This window comes from Sciurus carolinensis, chromosome 2 (genome assembly GCF_902686445.1).
Source record: "Sciurus carolinensis chromosome 2, mSciCar1.2, whole genome shotgun sequence".
NCBI classification, from domain to species: domain Eukaryota; kingdom Metazoa; phylum Chordata; class Mammalia; order Rodentia; family Sciuridae; genus Sciurus; species Sciurus carolinensis.
The window spans coordinates 103,901,829-103,920,253 of NC_062214.1; the positions used below are offsets into that span (position 1 = coordinate 103,901,829).

General features: G+C 31.8%; 2 protein-coding genes across 2 annotated transcripts in view; one reads left to right on the forward strand and one right to left on the reverse strand.

Moving 5' to 3' along the window:
* Fam227b (family with sequence similarity 227 member B) overlaps nucleotides 1-18,425 on the forward strand; it is a 190,190-nt gene that overhangs the window by 95,050 nt on the left and 76,715 nt on the right. The gene's annotated exons all lie outside the window — the stretch shown is intronic.
* The window catches only part of Fgf7 (fibroblast growth factor 7), a 56,126-nt gene continuing 39,299 nt past the window's right edge, over nucleotides 1,599-18,425 (reverse strand). The window contains 2 exon segments of the mRNA XM_047538492.1: nucleotides 1,599-5,319; nucleotides 6,385-6,488. Of these exon segments, the coding sequence (XP_047394448.1) occupies nucleotides 5,125-5,319; nucleotides 6,385-6,488 (299 nt within the window). The 3' untranslated portion in view covers nucleotides 1,599-5,124.

Genomic DNA, 18,425 nt, shown 5'->3' on the forward strand with positions numbered 1-18,425 from the left:
GTTAGTTCTCAATTGCAGAGGCACATCAGAACCCCTAAAACTTATAAAAATACCAGTGCCTGTGCCCCATCCCAGACATACTAATGTAATTAGCCTGGAATGGCATTTAGTCTCCATTATTTTAAAAAACAACAAAAAGCAAGCAAGCAAACAAAACTCCAAGTACTTCTATTATGTACCTAGCATTGAAATCAATGGCTTTCAGGTCTTCTTAGGTTTTTTTCTATGCTCAGATGGTCTTATACAATTTGTGACTGATTGCCTCTACCATCTAGGATAAAACTCTATCTGGCTAATAGGAAATTCAACTAACATCTATACTCTGACTCTCTGAAGGAAGGCAGTTATGGGTGGGATTATTGTCAGACTGAGTCTGAAGGCAGGGTATTTCTTTCATATGGAGCTAAAATCCTACCTTAGGATTTCTAAGAAGCTGCAACTTGGGCAGAAGTTCATACTGTGGTTCAAACCTTTTTCTTAAAATTTCCCATATAAGAATGAACCATATGGTATCCCTCAGTATTCCTCAGGGATGGGTCAAAACTGTCTCCAAAGAGAATACACCTATGTAATCTGTTTCTCTGCTAAATGACTCACCACTGAAAACCACAATCCAAATTTATCATGGTGGTCTTAAAAGCATCTAGTTTATGACTTGTATTAGACAGCCTGTATGATGGCCTTCAATGAGCCTCTTATGCTTATATTTATTCTCTTGGGTAATAACTTCCCCATAATTGTAAACATAGTAACATAATATTTGAAATTATTTTTTTAAACTGTAGCTTTCATTTGGGTACTTTCACTCTCTCATTCCTTGCTCTGTAGAAAATTGTTGTAGGCAGTGCTATTGTAGGCCCCTATAGTGAAGAAATGATATGTCTAAACCAATCGTTAGTAAGGACCTCAGCTGGATCCCTCTTTGAATTGAATGTTGAAACAGATAACCGCAGTCCTGGTTAACAACTTGATGGCAATTTTATGAGGGATTACAATCAGAGACACCTAGCTGACCCATACCCAGATTCCTGGACCACAAAAACTATGAGAAAATAAGTGTCTGTTGTTTTAAGCTATGAAGTTTTAATTGTTATACAGCAATAAATGACTAAAGCAAAGCTGGATTCATCAAGAAAAGGATTTGTCATCTTCAAGCTGAATGTTTTTACTTATAGGACATTTCAATTATTAGGATGTAAGTACTGATCTTGTAAAAGAAAAAAAAACTGTGTAGGCTCTCATAGATTCAATGATGATGATTTGGAAAATAGACATAATTAATAATCAGAAAACAAAAGGAAGTATAAGAGGTATCTTCTCAGATAAGAGTAAATTCCTGGTTGCCTAAAAGAAAAGTTTGAAAAGGGAGAAATTGAAAATTGTTGGGAAGAGACTAGAATTTTATACTTCTTTCTTCCTGTCAAGTCTCTTAAATTCAAGAGAACAAATTTGCTTGACAAACCAAAATTGTAGGATGGGTGGGAGCATATGTGGGAACAAGTCACTTTCATTGAGGACAGCAGCCTTCTATATTGAATAAATATAGTAGAATATGATGGAGTAAAAATGGTTGAATAAAGAGAGGCCTGACAACAATGTTGAAACAAAAATGAAGTTTTAATTAACTATTTGATATGAAGATACATGTCAAAGACTCAAACAAGAGAGATCAATTAGTAGATATTTTTTTAGATGATCACAGGGTTGACGTGGTATCTATCAATCATAGTGGCCTGCATCCATTCTGATGATCAGTGTTATTCTAATTGTCAGGAACCATACAACTGAATGTTAAATGTTTTTAATTACTCCTGGACTTGGTAAACTTGGATTAATTTTTGGATTTCTTGAGTATTGTGTTACTTAAGTGTAAAGCTGGACTATAGGAGGTAGAAGATCTCTTGTATCTTATTTATCCCCAAGTATTTGGCAGGGAGTAGAGGTGTAAATAAAGCCTCATGATAAACCTTATATGTCCTGAATCTTTAATTTTGCTCATTGATGTTAGTAGGAGACATTTTCGTATTAAAATAAACAAACATATTTTGAAGGAAAATACAAAAATCATGGGTATTTTAAGAGAAAAGATTTTCAGGAAGTTTTCTGTCTTTGGTGAACTGTCTGCATTTTTCCCTAGACTATCATTTTATAACTCTTCTGTTTATAGGTATTTTAATAGAAAATCTTGAGGAGCACCACTTCAGGATGTTTGTACTTAGAGAATTGCTTTTATCACAGCGAGACTTCATTGACAATCTTTATATTCTTTGGTATGCTAAAAAATCAGCATCCCATCTCTATGGTCATTATATTGCCAAATTTATAATCAACTAAAAGGCTGCCAATTTTATTAGGATTTACCTAAGGCAAAATGTTTTAGTTCGCTTATTGCATTGAGAGTAACTTTTTGTTATTTATTTTATTAACATTTCATATTCTTTTCATTTTTTTCTTTCCTAGTTATTGGAAACCCATGCATTTATCTATTTTTCTCTGTTAAAGAGCATTGTAGAGAGGATTACTCTGCTTATAAGAATATTTTGCACAATGCTTTCCATTTATAAATAAAAAGGTGCACATAAAAGTTTTAGGAGTCGGAATTGAGAATTGCATTATTTCTTTTCTCCTTTTGAGTGAAATAATCACAGTATAGATGAATCATTGTATATAAAGTAAATTACCATATTTGTTTGCAAATGTTAAGATCATATCTCAATAGAAATAAAAACCAAACAAAAACAGGAGACCATGAGCTAATAATCACAATAATCTATGAGTAAGAAGCATATGCTAAGTAACCTAGACTCTTGTGACAGTTCTGCATCTATCCAGCTGCAGGATGTTGAGTATATCAAAAACCTAATTTTCCTGATCTACAAATGACCAAGAAGGATGAAGTTCCCATGAAATTTTTAGGATTCTAGAACTCTAAGTATATGTAACTACAACAGATTTTATTTTTCTAAATTTTGTATGATAAATGTGAAAATTAGAGCAAAAACAAGAATTAAAAGTAACAGGTTTTAGAAAGATTATTTTATATTACCTATACTACTAGAAATGGATTTACTACTATAGTTCTTGTCTAACTATGTCCTATATGTGTACACACACTATTTGTTTAAATTTCTGCATAGTGATATTTCACTCCAATTTTTAATGAAGTATTCATTACAACTTTTCTTTAATACTCAAACATTGACTTAATTCATACAGAAAATCAATTAAGGATAAACACTCTGCTAGGCACTAAGGAAACAAATATGAAAAATGTTAGTTCTCCTCTTCCCTCAATATGCTCACTCATAAGATTTCAGTCACAGAAGCCTGATCTAGGGACCCAGACTAATAAGCCCTTTGTGTTAGATAATAGTTCAGAATACCATTCATAGTATCTCCCCAGAGAGTAACTGAAGAGTGGTAATTCTTCCTAGCTTCCTGCAGCCTGATCATGTACATAAAACACAAGAAAATCAAATATCTGCTATTTCTTTTGACAGAGCTTTTTCATGTAACTCTCACTTATAGATGTGTTACCAAATAATATTTTATATAATGTAAAGGGACTTGAATGACAAATATTTTAACATCAAAAGCACAACATATAAAGTACTACCAACATATGACAAGGGAAGAAGAATTTTGAAGTAGTTGTTCGTCTTTCTGATAAACCTGATATTTGTGACCTGACCTAAAACCCATATCCCTAACTAGATTCTCTATTTGGAGCATTGTGCTTTTGCCATCTACCATGAAAATACCTTTCATCTTTTGGATGGCGTATATTTCTAGAGATCAGAAAATCATTAACTTTATATATACACAGTTTTTTAAAAATGATACATGTCTACTCATGCACTCAGATATATTCTAATTTTAAAACCTTGTAACTTCTTTTTTCTGTAAAGATTTTACTTATATGATCCAATTTAATTGGCAAGAGTGTTGTGGCAAAACATTTTTCACATATTTGTATTGTTCCCTGTGAGACTTCTATTGTAAGCATTGCTGCAGGCTGTCATTTTTGTCTGCCATCCAGAATTTGCTGGCCCCAGTGTTGTGTACTAGTCCTGTTGTTGGTCACAAGGAGGAGGGGAAATTTGCAGTTCAGCCAGACAGTTTTGTTATTCCTTTAAAATTAAAAGCATATGAAACAGATACAGCTTATTAAGGTTGTTTTTTATAAATAACATAAACTTAAATAACAAAACAATAAATTCAAATACAACTTAAAATAGAGTTTAATGCTGTAACCACAGAAAAAAAGCATGATTATTTGTGGGGAGAACATTATTTAAAGTCATATTCCCAAATATGAATTATACAAAGGATAGATTATATTACTTGAAAAAAACTTAAAGATTTCTGAATTTTGCTTTTAGGGATTATAAAATGTTATTTTGTGGCAAGTGAGATGAAGTACAGTATTATCATCATTATTGCTATTTTATATACAAGATTTTTAAAAAACATCCTTTTAGCAATAGCCTTTCAATTTGAGCAGCATTAAGAATTTTGTTCTTGTTAATAGGTGCAAGCATGTTCTAAGCCAATAATTTTGAAAAATTATCTACCTTATCCATTTCCATAATAGATTTTTTCTGATTAGAACTTAAGTGGATTATAATTTTTCATTGGAAAGAATTTCAAATTACTGCTCATCTTCCTTAGTGTTGGCTTGATTATCTGACAAATCATTCCAGCAGCCTTTAGGTCTGACATATCTTATATAACATCATCTGCATTATTATTATTATAGCAGCCATTTTATAAGCAGAGAGGAATATTTAAATAATCATTATCAGATAATCAAATCTACCATATTCTTAAGGGTAAATTAATTTAAGAAGAACATTACTATTACTAACATCATGATTGTACAACCAGTTTTACAATTTTTTACAACTTTTATTACTAAATCTGATTTTTGTGTATATTTTTCAACTTTCTTTAATGCAGTCTCTTAAAATAAACATAAATGCGCAAGTCCAGCTTGATCAGTTTTTCAGTAGTTTTCCAGCCTTTCTTGGTTACTTCAAAAAAAAAAAAAAAAAGGAAAGAAAGAAAACAGTCCACTTAAAGAAATCTCCCTGCTGGAACTGGTTTCTTATATACCATACATGATTAGGTTATTGCCATAGGAAGAAAGTGGGCTGTTTTTTGTTCTTTCTTTGTTTTTTTCCCTCTTACAGGAACCCCCTTTTGATTCAAGGCAACAAACATTTCTCCTCCACTGTGTGTCCATTTAGCTGATGCATAGGTGTTGTAGTGGTTTTCAAGAATTAATTCTTTGAAGTTGCAGTCGTCATTGCATTCTTTCTGTTAAAACAGCAAACAACATATTCACATGAGTTTTTAAGGTGTTCAATTAAACAATAGTAAACAGGTAACATTTGGTAGAATTGAAGTATAGATGACTTTTTTTAACCTCAGATTGAGCAGGCCTAATATAGTTTAATAAATATATCTATGTGGTATATTGGCAAAAAAAAAAGGTCATCCTAAATCTAAAACAAAAGAAAATTAAAAAGATAATAATACATATGTAGTTATGTAACGTGGTCTCAACATTGTCATTTTTGGTCAGTCACTTCTATGGTTCTTTAATATTAGGATCTATTTCTCCTTAATTAATAGCTCTCATCATCCTCTAAACACTGGAAATTTTGTATGGTTAATACAGCCTCTGTATCTCTCAGGTGTAGGACCTATTTCACAACCTTTTCTCATTTGCCACTACATTGTCTTCAATAGTAATAGGAAATAAAAAGTTAATTTATTTGTTCATCTATGCAATCATTCATTTAGTTAAACCTATATTCTATGTTTTGCCTGTGCCAGGCATTATGCTGAGCTATGGAAATACAAAGGAAAGTCAATTATACTTTATTACAGTGGGATGAACTGTTACATAGTTCACATTGTAATAAAGTGGGAACAATGTGAATGCTTATAGTTCAAAGCCCATGATTGTGAGATTGATGTTGATAAGTGAACTAAACACATCAGGACTTTTTCCCCAAGAATTTTCATGTCAGCAATGTGCAAATGGGTGAACTTTAACAAAAAAAGCTTTAATACTGAGAGATGGAAAATTTCAATTTCAAGTATCTGAAATGCACATGGAAGTACAGAGCTGGAAGGATCCTTAGAGGTCAGTTATTCCAACTCATTTAACAGATGAAAAAGCCAAAGTTCAGATAGCTTAAGCCAAGTCCAAGGTCATATAAATATTGTTCTTTTAATGCTTGGGCTTATAGCATTTTAAATTATTAAATTATACCATTGGAGAGAAATTAATTCTATTTTTACTTTTCAGAAAGGCAAGATGTTTTGACAAAAACAAGTTTGAAAAATTAAGCCTAAACTATGAATTATCAATACCTTTGCATACAGCTTGCCTTCCTTGTTCATTGCAAGATAGTATTCACTTTCCACCCCTTTGATTGCCACAATTCCAACTGCCACGGTCCTGATTTCCATGATATCTGCAAGGAATCACAGAAAGATATACCAATTATTCACTCAACTTTGCAGATTATCCAAGAATGGCCATTTGTTCTTATTTCTGTTACACCTGGAAGTTATTGAGAGTATTATTACTATACTTGTTTCCTCAGCTCACATTCCTCTACCCTTTACACATACACAGAAATAGTAAAGTAGCTATTTAATATGGGAAGTGCGTTACTTTTTTATTTTGTAGATATCTGTGTTCAAAGAAATAGTTACATATCCAGATATTCTCTAGAACTACATTTCTAATTTATTGTAATAAGAAGAACAATAAAAGCTCGTGTTTACTGAACTCCTACCACATGCCAAGGATTATTCCAGTGCTCTTTTATATCAACTTATGGAATCATCACAATAGAATATGAAGCAGTTACTCTTGTTAACTCCATTTCACAGATCAAGAAACAAAGCAACAGAACTAGAATTTGAACCTGGATAGTCTGACTCTTTTTTAATCATTATGTAATGCTATAAAATTATATAATAATCTAACATTTTTATTCTTCTATTTGGTTAAAATGCATCTTATAAATTAATGCAGAAAGAATAATTCTCAAATATACAGAAAAGCAATAAAATTCCAAGTGAAGCAATTTTAAATGATGGTAAACAGAGCAAACTGCCTTTAAAAAAGCATTTAAACTAAGTGTTTTTATATATGAAAGGAATAATTAAAATGAAACTATGAATCCTATTCACATAATCTTTTATAACTTTGTTTCTAATTAATTTTTAGATGTTTTTATACAATATGCACTTACATAAGAATATTAACCTAGTTTCTCATCCATGTCTTCCTTAATATTATTTTAATGACATACTAAGTACAGTAAAATCTTATAATGATGTAAGAATTAAAAGCTTAGTGAACCTTTTACATAACCTGATACTACTTATACTTTCCTGCATGAAGGTGCAGTCCTGAGACATTCTCTTCACTGTGCTAACACAGTGCAAAGAGAATTCTAAGTGAAAATTATTTGTAAATTCTCTCCAAAAGCTGTTTTCTAAAATATTCATGTAATTAACAGAAAATATTATTTTTCAGTCCTAACTGTACTTCATCCTCTTATTTATTATTTTTGCTTCAGTTTTTCCTATCTGAATAATAAGATTGCTGTTTATATCACAGGATTTAATGTAGCTAACTAGTATTTGTTATCTCTTTCATATATATGCTGCAAACAGACGCTCTTTTCCCAATATTCCAAACTTGGCACTAGTCAAAGCTCATCTAGAGTTTCACAGCTGCCATCTAGAAATGGAGGTCTGTGAAGAAACTGCAAAATAATGGGTATTGATTTTACATATTTACAAACCGTGATCAAATACACAGAACTCTAACATAATTTTAGGATACAAATTAAGAAAAATAGTCCTGGTTTCTGAACTCCAGAAGATAATACCTAATATAAATAGAAAACACATCTACTGATAAACCTTAATTAAAAGAGAAGAAAGCTTTTTGGAGAACACAGTCTTGACCAGGCTGTAGAAAATTTTAGTAATCATTTACAAGAACATGACAGAGTACGATGCTGACAGTCACATAATATTCAACAAAGTTTTACTGAGAGTCAATTCTGTGTCAGGCTCAATTTAAAGACAAGCACTACCTTCTTAGAGACTCTTATCTGGCAACTGTACATCTTCATTTTCAATAAAGAAAGAGTAAAGGAAAATAATATACCAGGCATCAGAATCCCATGAGGCTAAATTTGTACTAATACAATGAGGAATATTGAAGAAATTCTTTGATTCAACATATTTGTAATGCCTTCAAAATTGAGTATATCATTTTAAGAACACATTACACAGTTTATAAAGATCTTACCAATGTAAAATTTTATGAAGTCAATGTTTTCCTTTCCTTCAAGTCCCTTTACTCCTGCCATTCCTCCCTTTACTCAATGTTACATTTTCATTCAGATAGAAAGGAGAATGCTGGTATGAAGGCTTAGAATGTCTTTCATGATTGGCAATAAATTAGAAAGTGTAGTTGGTAATGTTTGCTGGCTTTTTTTTACTGAACAATTATCCATCAAATATAACTGTTGAATGATAAAGTTATATATATATCATATGTGGGGTCCTTCCCTTTTAGCTTGGGTTATGACAATATGTTCATATTGCCCTACCCCCAAAAGCTTCTCCTCTATACCCTGCCTGTCCAACGCCCACCATTTCTACAACGCACTGACAATAGGTGATAGAGATTGCCAATCTTGCCCCCTCCACATATTAGGGCTAAGGATGAAAATAAACTTTAATAAGGCTAGGTTCCTATACACTTAATTGCCTGATACATTTTTTAAAATTCTTTCACAGCAGGAGATCAGTATATCTAAAAATCAATGGTAAAGCATTAAGGCAGTATTGGCAGAATCAATACACTATCAACCCTGATTTTAATTTTTACTGACTGCATTTTGTTTCATTGTACACTAATGGGGTACAACTTTTCATTTCTATAGTTGTACACAATGTAGATTCACACCATTCATGTCATCATACATGTGCATAGGGTAATGACGTCTGTCCTTCCCCCACCCCCTCCTTTCCCTTTCCCTCTACACAATCCAATGTTCCTCCATTCTTCTCTTATCCCACTGCCACCCTCCCATTACGTATCAACCCTGACTTTCTAGTCTGTTTTGCCCCATGTGCTATGCTCCTCTTTTATTTCAGAAAACTCAAGAATGAAATATTTGCATAATCATTTTTTGTTCAGGTGCAGAGTAAGAAGTTATGTTCTTTTTAATATCCACAAAAATCAGTAGAAGTATTAACCATGTAAAATTATGGAATTCTGCACCATACCCCCAGGCCAGGAGTCAGTAAATTGCTCACAAAATACAATATAAAATATATAATGTGCACATAGTAAGTTAGCAACCAACATAAATTAATTATACTTCGTCTTTTGATCTACAATATATTTGTTGTTTTATGTAGGATGGAAATAAGATTTTGTCTTGTAGAAATCTAGTTTTGTTTAAGAGAAGCTTGTTCATATAAAAAGCATTCATAGGACATTTATTCCCAGTGAGGTGAGGCATATTACATAGTGCATCAAATTGTTAATATAATGACTATAATAACCCTGGTAGAGTTCAGAAGAGAGAGAGAAATCAACTCAATAAAAAATGAAAGTTGAAACAATATATGAAGCACATTAATCATTTAAGTCTTCTCAACAATATTATCATCAATAGTAGAAATTCATTATTTAGGATATCATTCTTTAAAATTAGTGAATATGCCCTAAATGGTTTCCCTGTTTACTGCCCCCACCCCGTGGCTTAGTCATTTATGAATTAATTTAAATCTTTTTGCCCATTTATTACTTAAACCTCTATCACACTTGGAATAAGAAGTAAAGAACATTGGGATGAGTTGTTAACACTTAAAAAGTTCTCCAAAATCTACCTCCAGAATTTTAGGTATTCCTCCAATCTTGTGTTTTGGATATTGATGCTAATTCTTTGTCTTTATTACAAATAGCTTTATGATTTTAAGATTCTTTAATGTTCCTGTTTGAAAAGTGATTTTAATGCTTTATCACACAGAAATCCACCCCCCATTCCAGCATATTAAATATATGTCTTTACTGAACTTTTTAAGCTTTATATAAAAGGTCCTGAGGAACCATATATTGATATGACTATGCTAACATAATTAAACATTAAAGCTGAAAAAGGTTGAGCTAATTAGATGATTAAGCTAATTAGAGCTTTTAATTTTGTCCTTGACCAAGTTTACCTTCTTTGGGCACATTAAGAGTAAGAACTTCAGCCCTGCTTTGTGGCACATGCCTGTAACTCCAGTAGCTTGGAAGGCTGAAGCAGGAGGATTGCCAGCCTCAGCAAAAGCCAGGTGCTAAGCAACCCAGTAAGACCCTGTCTCTAAATCAAATACAAAATAAGACTGGGGATTTGGCTCAGTAGTCAAGGGTCCCTGAGTTCAATCCCTGGTTGCCCCCCCCCAAAAAAAAGTAGGAACTGGTATCAACACCACCACACACACAAAAAAATAACCAAACAAAAACAAAACAAAACAAAAAATATAATGTTTCTGTCAAGCCTGGATTGTTGAGTGGAAACTTTTAACTATCATACATTTATATTATATTTAAGGCTATAAATTTCAATCATTTTATTTCATAAAATACATTTACATATATTTGTGTATATAAAAATGCATCCAGTATCTTCAAAGTATATTTAAAAAAACCCTTAAAATACAAAAATAAGAGAAAAAAAAACAGTTCAAAAGTGGGTAAAGCATCTGAATAGACACCTTTACCAATGAAGATATATAGATGGTAAATAAAGGATTTGAAAAGATGCTCAATGTCATATGCCATTAGCATTTATAAATTAAAATGACAGTGGAATACCACTATACAACTGCTATAATAACTAAATTCCAAAATGTTGACAATATTATATGCTTGCAAGGATGCAAAGCAACTCAAACCCTCTTTCATTGCTAGTGGGAATGCAACATGCAGCCACTTTGGAAGAGACTTTGGCAGTTTCTTCCAAAGTGAACATACACTTATTACACAACCCAGCAATCATACCACAGGTATTTGCATTATTGAATAAAAAGCTGTTGTCCACACAAAAATCTGAACATGAATGTTTATAGCATCTTTATTTACAGTTGCAACCAACGTGTTCAATAGGTGAATGGATAAACAAATTGTCTTTGATTACAGAAATCCTTTTTAAATTTTTCCGCATAATTAGGGTTGTTTTAAGATTTTCATGAACCTCAGATACTGTTATCTCCTGAAATCACCCTACACAGATTATTCTTATTAAAATACACCCATTTTGCTCAATTGATACATTATTTTTAATTAGTTTTATGTAATTTTTCTTTTGAAAATATTTAGCCTAAAATATATCAATGAACTTAGTCTTAGCTATAAATTTTCTGCAGCTATTATACAGTCTCGAGAATTCTTACAAAGTGAAACAGTATTATCAAATATTTTTTCAAATAATAAGAACAATTATTAAATATAATGAATAATTAAGATGTTTTATATGTTAAGTATTTGTGAATCTCTATTTTTTATTTTATTTTCAAATTTTACTGCCAACATCTTAATTTTAAAGTTTTAAATATATTTGTAGGCCCTTAGAATTTTCATAGGTTTTATGTTCTATGCCTGTGAGCCAAATGAATAAAATGTTACTGTCCTTAATCCTGAAATCTTTTCAAAAAGCCTACTCTGGTTCCTTTTTGCCCCCCACCCCACACTTTTTTTCAATGCATTCTAACTTCTAATCTCTTGATTGGTTTTCTCTTGTCAAGGTCATCAGTGACCTCCTAATTTCCAAATCCAGGAGTTTTTTTCAACAATTATAACTTTCTTTTATGCATCCTTTGGCAGTCTTGATATACTTATTCTATTCCTTATCCTCTCTGTTTCACTGATTCCTCATGACCCTGGTATATTACTTTGCTCAAAATAACTAATTTTCATGTAGCCATATCTATGTGGTTTTGATGATTTATTATACTGTTTTTGTACTTAAGTTTTTTCATATCCCATTGTCTAAAATATATTTTACTTTATAGTTTAAATTTCAAAAATGCCCTTAATTTCACTGCATTAATTCAAGGTATAGTATGAGATGAGACCCTAAATAGTTATTTTAATCTTACAAATAGATATCTTATTTTTTAATATTATTTATCATAATTTCCATTCTTTTTTTACTAACATGATGCCTCTCTTTTACCTTTTATCAACTCTTTTGTCTCAATTTATTATCGGTTACCAATTTTTATTACATTTAAGGTAGCTTCGATTCTAAGTGTTACCAATTGTTCATGGCTCTATCTCTAAATCTACACAGAATAAATCAATACCATTTCCACATAGCCCTTCAGAAATGGGGAAACATTGTTCATGCTCACCATCATTCATAGCTTGTTTGGCCATTATTCATACAGTATGAATTCCAGACTCTTCACCAGCTATATTATTTGCTAAAAATCAGTATCTCAGCAATAACTGAACTAAGCCTAAGATACAACATTCTTCATTATTTTCCTTGATATAGACTATATACTTATTTTACAGTAATATGATCTCACATTTTTCCATATGACTATTTTTATACTCATTATTTTAGAGTTTGTATATATTAAAATGCATGCCTGTGAAAAATAATTTTGTTTTGTATTAGTATATTTTTCAAGGTTGTATTATAAAGTTTATTTAAATAAGGTAGCGTATTTTTACACATAAAGACAAAATGTTAACTGTTCCTCTCTAACAAATGAAAGCTTTTTATTTCCTTTTTATCAATTATATATAAAAATTCATGATTTATAAACTAATAAATTTCAAACTACTTTATGTGTGTATACAGAATCAAAAGTATATTAAATAAATGTAAACTGAAACATAAATATGACAACATCAAAGGTCACAGATCATGTTTTCCTGATAGGATTATTAGACTCCTTCTGTTCTATGCATTAAAATAGCTCACTTATTTATACAATTTCTTTAGCTTCTAAATAATGCAATAAGAAAATTTTTTTCTGCTATTTGCAAATAATGCTGCACAAATAAAATATTGCAGGGATAGTTGTTTTACCCCAAAAACATGTTAGAAATTCAGTATGATTGTCAGAATATTTTCTATAACATACAAAATTATTTCACAGATATTTATTGAATGCATATTACCAAACCCATTCCAAGCACTTTACTGATTGAAGGAGATTATCCAAACATGAACTGTGACTTGCCAAATATACCTCAATAAAAATAAAATTAATAGAAGTGAACTTTGAATTTATTTTATGCTTCTTATTAGCTTATATTTAACTCAATGTCTTTTGTACATTCTGTTGTTAGCCATCAGCCTATTCAGTTTATAAATTTAACAGGATATGAACATGAATCAACCGATTTATATAATAGTGAAAGTCATCATGACTTGATTAAATGATGAAAGGTTGAGTGAACTAAATCATGAAACAAACTTATCTCTCCAGGTACCAGGCATTCATATTTAATGTTTGTGAGGCATACACACCATTCTTTTCTAAAGTAGAAAAATATAAAATTGATTTTTAAAAATATGTAGGCTGAAAAAAAGATTCTATTTTTACTTAATTCAAATTAATCCCCCAAGTACCCTGGAAACTTGTTAATTGTTCCATATACACTTGCTTAAGAAATGGTGAATTGAAGTTCTTAATAAGATCTTGTTAACTATTTTAGAAGCAGTCAGACATTGATGGTTTATATTGAGGTTGCAAAATGCCCAGGACTTACTTTATGTGAATTAATCACATGACTTACAACTTGCCATCATGCAATTCATTTTTCCACTAAACTTCAGGTTTTTATATTTATGCATAATATTCAGTATTCCTGTCTGTCACAATTTTTCAACTTTTACTTTAGCATCCTCAATCTTGTTTGTAAGTTGGCAGGAAATCCTAAGGACATGATATATGAGTATATTTTGAATTATGGTATCCAACAAATTAATTATTCCTTTCTTTTTTGTCATTAACAAATTTGAGATATGTCTTTCTCATCACATAGCTCTCTTCTATCTACTATTTATCATTATGTCTGTCTTTTTTTAAATACTCATTTAAAGTTATACATTTCAAAACTGGTCCTTTTATTATTAGCTTTCTGTTCACACATTGTCATATCTTTGGTTTGTAAGTCTTCAAGTTTATGATATACAGTGTCGTTTGTTGTATCATTCATTCAATTATATGCAAGCATTTTTCTCCCCAAATTTCTGAGCAAAGTGTAATAATTGTTATTTCCCAATTTCCATTTTCCTCTTTCTACAGTGATAGAAATTTTATCTGTCTGTGCAAAATAGACATTAAATTTCCTAGTCTCCCTCACAGCTCAGTGTGACTATGTAACCAAGGTCTAGTGGATAGAAGGTAAGTTAAGTATCCTATGGCATCTTCCAGAAATCTTCCAAAACAAGTATTTCACAGGAGCTCTTTATACCTATTTTTTCCTCCTTTTTTTTTAACCTTTTATTTTTTATTTTTACAGACTGCATTGTGATTCATAGTACACACATGGGGTACAACTTTTCATTTCTATATTTGTACTTGATTCACATCATTCATGTAATCATACATAGGGTAATGATGTCTGTCTCATTCCATTATCTTTTCTACTGCTGCCCCCTCCCCCCTCTCATTTCCCTCTGCACAATCCAAAATTCTTCATTCTTCTCTTACTTGCCCACACCCTCCCCATTGTGTATCATCATCCACTTATCAGAGAAAACATTTGGCCTTTGGTTTTTTTGGGATTGGCTTATTTCACTTATCATGATATTCTCCAATTCCATCCATTTACCTGCATATACCATAATTTTATTCTTTTTTATGGCTGAATAATATTCCATTGTGTATATGTACCACAGTTTTTTTATCCATTTATCTATTGAAGAACATCTATTGTTATCTAGTTATTGTGAATTGAGTTGCTATATACATTAATGTGGCTGCATTACTGTAGTATGCTGATTTTAAGTCCCTTGGGTACAAACTGAGGAGTAGGATAATGGTATCAAAAGGTTGGTCCATTCCAAGTTCTATCCTCTTGCTGAAATTTGGATTCTGCCTTGGATTGTAAGAATGAAGTTACTGTGGAAAGGTGTACTGAATAAACCTGAAAACTCCCAAATACGTGTGTGTACTTAGCAAAGTTTTCATACTTCAGATATTTATTGGATGGAGAAATACTATTCCATCCAATAAACCATCTCAATTTCATTTTCTTGTCAGGTTCATTCTTCATAAAAGTCATATAAAAATCCAGTAGCCCTTTTTTTTTCAGTTATCTGAAGCTACTGAAGAAGAAGGCAAGTCCTATTTTCAACACTATTGCTAATAACCAGATATTTATTTTCATGGGGTTTTTTTTGTTGTTGTTTCAAAAGTCATGAGATTAAACTAGAAGAAAAATGAAATCAATGAAAAAAATGTCTTTCATTTTCCAATTCAGAACTTCAGTGTCACTAGAGATTCAAGGTTTCTTCCAGTGTTGTCATTCATTCTGCATCTAATAAATCTTCACCAATTCTTCTTTACATCTTGATGTACATGGGCGGAAGGCCCAAGCCCCCCATAGTAAACTATATCAAATCTGTGTCCACTTGCTTCCTAACCAGGAAATTACCTAACTTCAGATAACTTTTCTGAAAGCTCTGTTTTTGTTACAAAAAAGCATAAGATGCTGTTGTGATTCTTTCAAAAAGATCAGATTCACCATTTTGTTTAGAATATCATAATTGTTCATTTGTGAATGAGACAGTTTATTGAAACTTAACTATGTTCAGTACTCTGTATGTTTGTTCTCTTTCTCCTCTATCAGTTTATTCCATTTGTCATATTCTTAATGGTACTTAGGATTTTCTAAACTCTTTAATTTTTTTCTTCTTGGCTTCCCCTCTGAATAAGTTTTTCTGTTCTCACTTAAAATACTTACCTTCTTAAACAAGCTGTAACATAGGAAAAGTATCTCAAGTCTTTTTACTTTCACATCTAGCCATGAAAAACAGTTTATATTTACATTGCACATGATCATTGACCATCTCAGACACAAGAACAAACACAACAACTACATTCCAAGTCAATCACAATAGTTTCCTTGATGTCCTTACATCCAGGAGGATAGGAAGCTATCTCAGCAAGTTGTTGAGTTCCCAGAAGCATTTCTTTTAATTCTTTCTGGCCGATTCCTCACCTTACTACTGCTATACTTTGTTAGTCTTCTATGAAGTGGTACATAATACTCAAATGTACCACTTTCATATCAAATCTATCTTCCTTAGCAAGTATGAGAGAACATAAATATTCAACATAAACTTGACAACAATGAACCAAATTATTTCCACCACATTTACACATTCCTCTTGCTATGCCCATTCCCTCAACTTCCAGGCCTAGTAGATGTTGAGGCTAAGTAATGCATAAAGAGTAGGAGAAGCCAGGATCATTTCAAATCCCAGTCATTTTGAAAATAAACAGATAAGAAAAGTTAGGGGATGCTATTTTTACTGGAGTGGTAATGATGATGTGTTGGAGTTTTTATGATGATACTAAGCTTGAAATGATGGTGGTTTTATGTATTCTGTTCATTAAATTTGGCATGAGCAGATCTCTTTGTGATCTAAATCCACAATGAAATTTTAGTTGTACAAGGTAAAAATTTAAAATTTAAAATTCACAGAATTTTAAATAAGAAGTTTATATAGCACCAAAAAAAAATTCAGAAGTGAATCTGATTTTTAAAATATAGTGATAAAATTAATGTTTTTAATCAGCATTCCCAGTGTTAAAGAATTATCTGTAGATGTCACTAAAGTGTCTTCACATATGATCCTCTATCCTACTTCCCTATTTTATCATTAATCTGTAGTCACATTCTAGAATTTCATCGTCCATGCATGGAGCACAATACTGAGGTCTTCAAAACATGGAACAAAATCAAAATTTCCCCACTTGGTTGTATTCAGAGATTAAACTTTAGTAACAAGAATCACCCTAAGAAATGTATTAAAGCCTGATTACCATTTCTACATAATGCCTTCATCTATGGATAAGAAGGAATTACCCAACTCTTTTTTTTTCTTATTAATTAGCACATTTATTGCCTATAGATTTTTTTATTCATTGTACACAAATGGGGTACAACTTTTCATTTCTCTGGTTGTACATGAAGTAGTCACTGTTTGTGTAGTCACACATGTACATAGAGTATTGATGTTTGTCCCATTCCATTATCTGTCCTTCCCCCATCCCCTCCCCACCCCTCATAGCTCTCTACACAATCCATCCTTCCTCCATTCTTCCCTCACCCCCTCCCCCAACCCCATTATGCCAACTCTTAATTGTACTGTGGAAGTGAGATTTCTTTGGTTTGATGAAAATATAGTTTCTCAGTTCTCTCCTTATTATCATTTCTCATTCGAATTTATTGTTACTATGACTCTCTGAAGTCATAAAAGATCGAAAGATAATTGCAATATATTTCAGCCAGTAGCTTCTCAGTTACATTATATTGTTATCAATTTTAATGTTATCAGTTACTTTTAAAGGCATAGATATCGTGGCCACTATCTTGGTAATAAGAAGAGTTTATTAACTGATGCCAGTCATTATTGCAGATAAGGTTCTCATCTACTTTTCATGTGCCTCTTCATAAAAGCAGGGCATTTAAATATGTAACTTACTGAATTTTTTTTAAAGTATTAATTTATTTTTTAATTTTTTACAGACTGCATTCTTATTCATTGTACACAAATGGGGTACATCATTTCGTTTCTATGGTTGTACACGATGTAGATTCATACCATTCGTGTAATCATACATGTACATAGAGTAATGATGTCTGTCTCATTCCACCATTTTTATACCCCCCCCATTTCCTTCTACATAATCCAAAGTTCCTCTATTCTTCTCTCACTCCCAAATCCCCTACCCCTATTATATATTGTTCTCCACTTGTCAGGGAAAACATTTGGTCTTTGGTTTTTTGGGATTGGCTTATTTCACTTAGCATGATATTCTCCAATTCCATCCATTTATTTGCAAATGCCATAATATTATTATTCTTTATGCCTGAACAATATTCCATTGTGTATATATACCACAGTTTCTTTATCCATTCATCTGTTGAAGGGCATTTAGGTTGGTTCCACAATCTAGCTATTGTGAACTGAGCTGCTATAAGCATTGATGTGGCTGCATCACTGTAGTATGCTGATTTTAATTCCTTTGGGTATAAACAGAGGAGTGGGATAACTGGGTCAAAAGGTGGGTATTCCAAGTTTTCTGAGGATTCTCCATACTGCTTTCCAGAGTGGCTGCACCAATTTGCA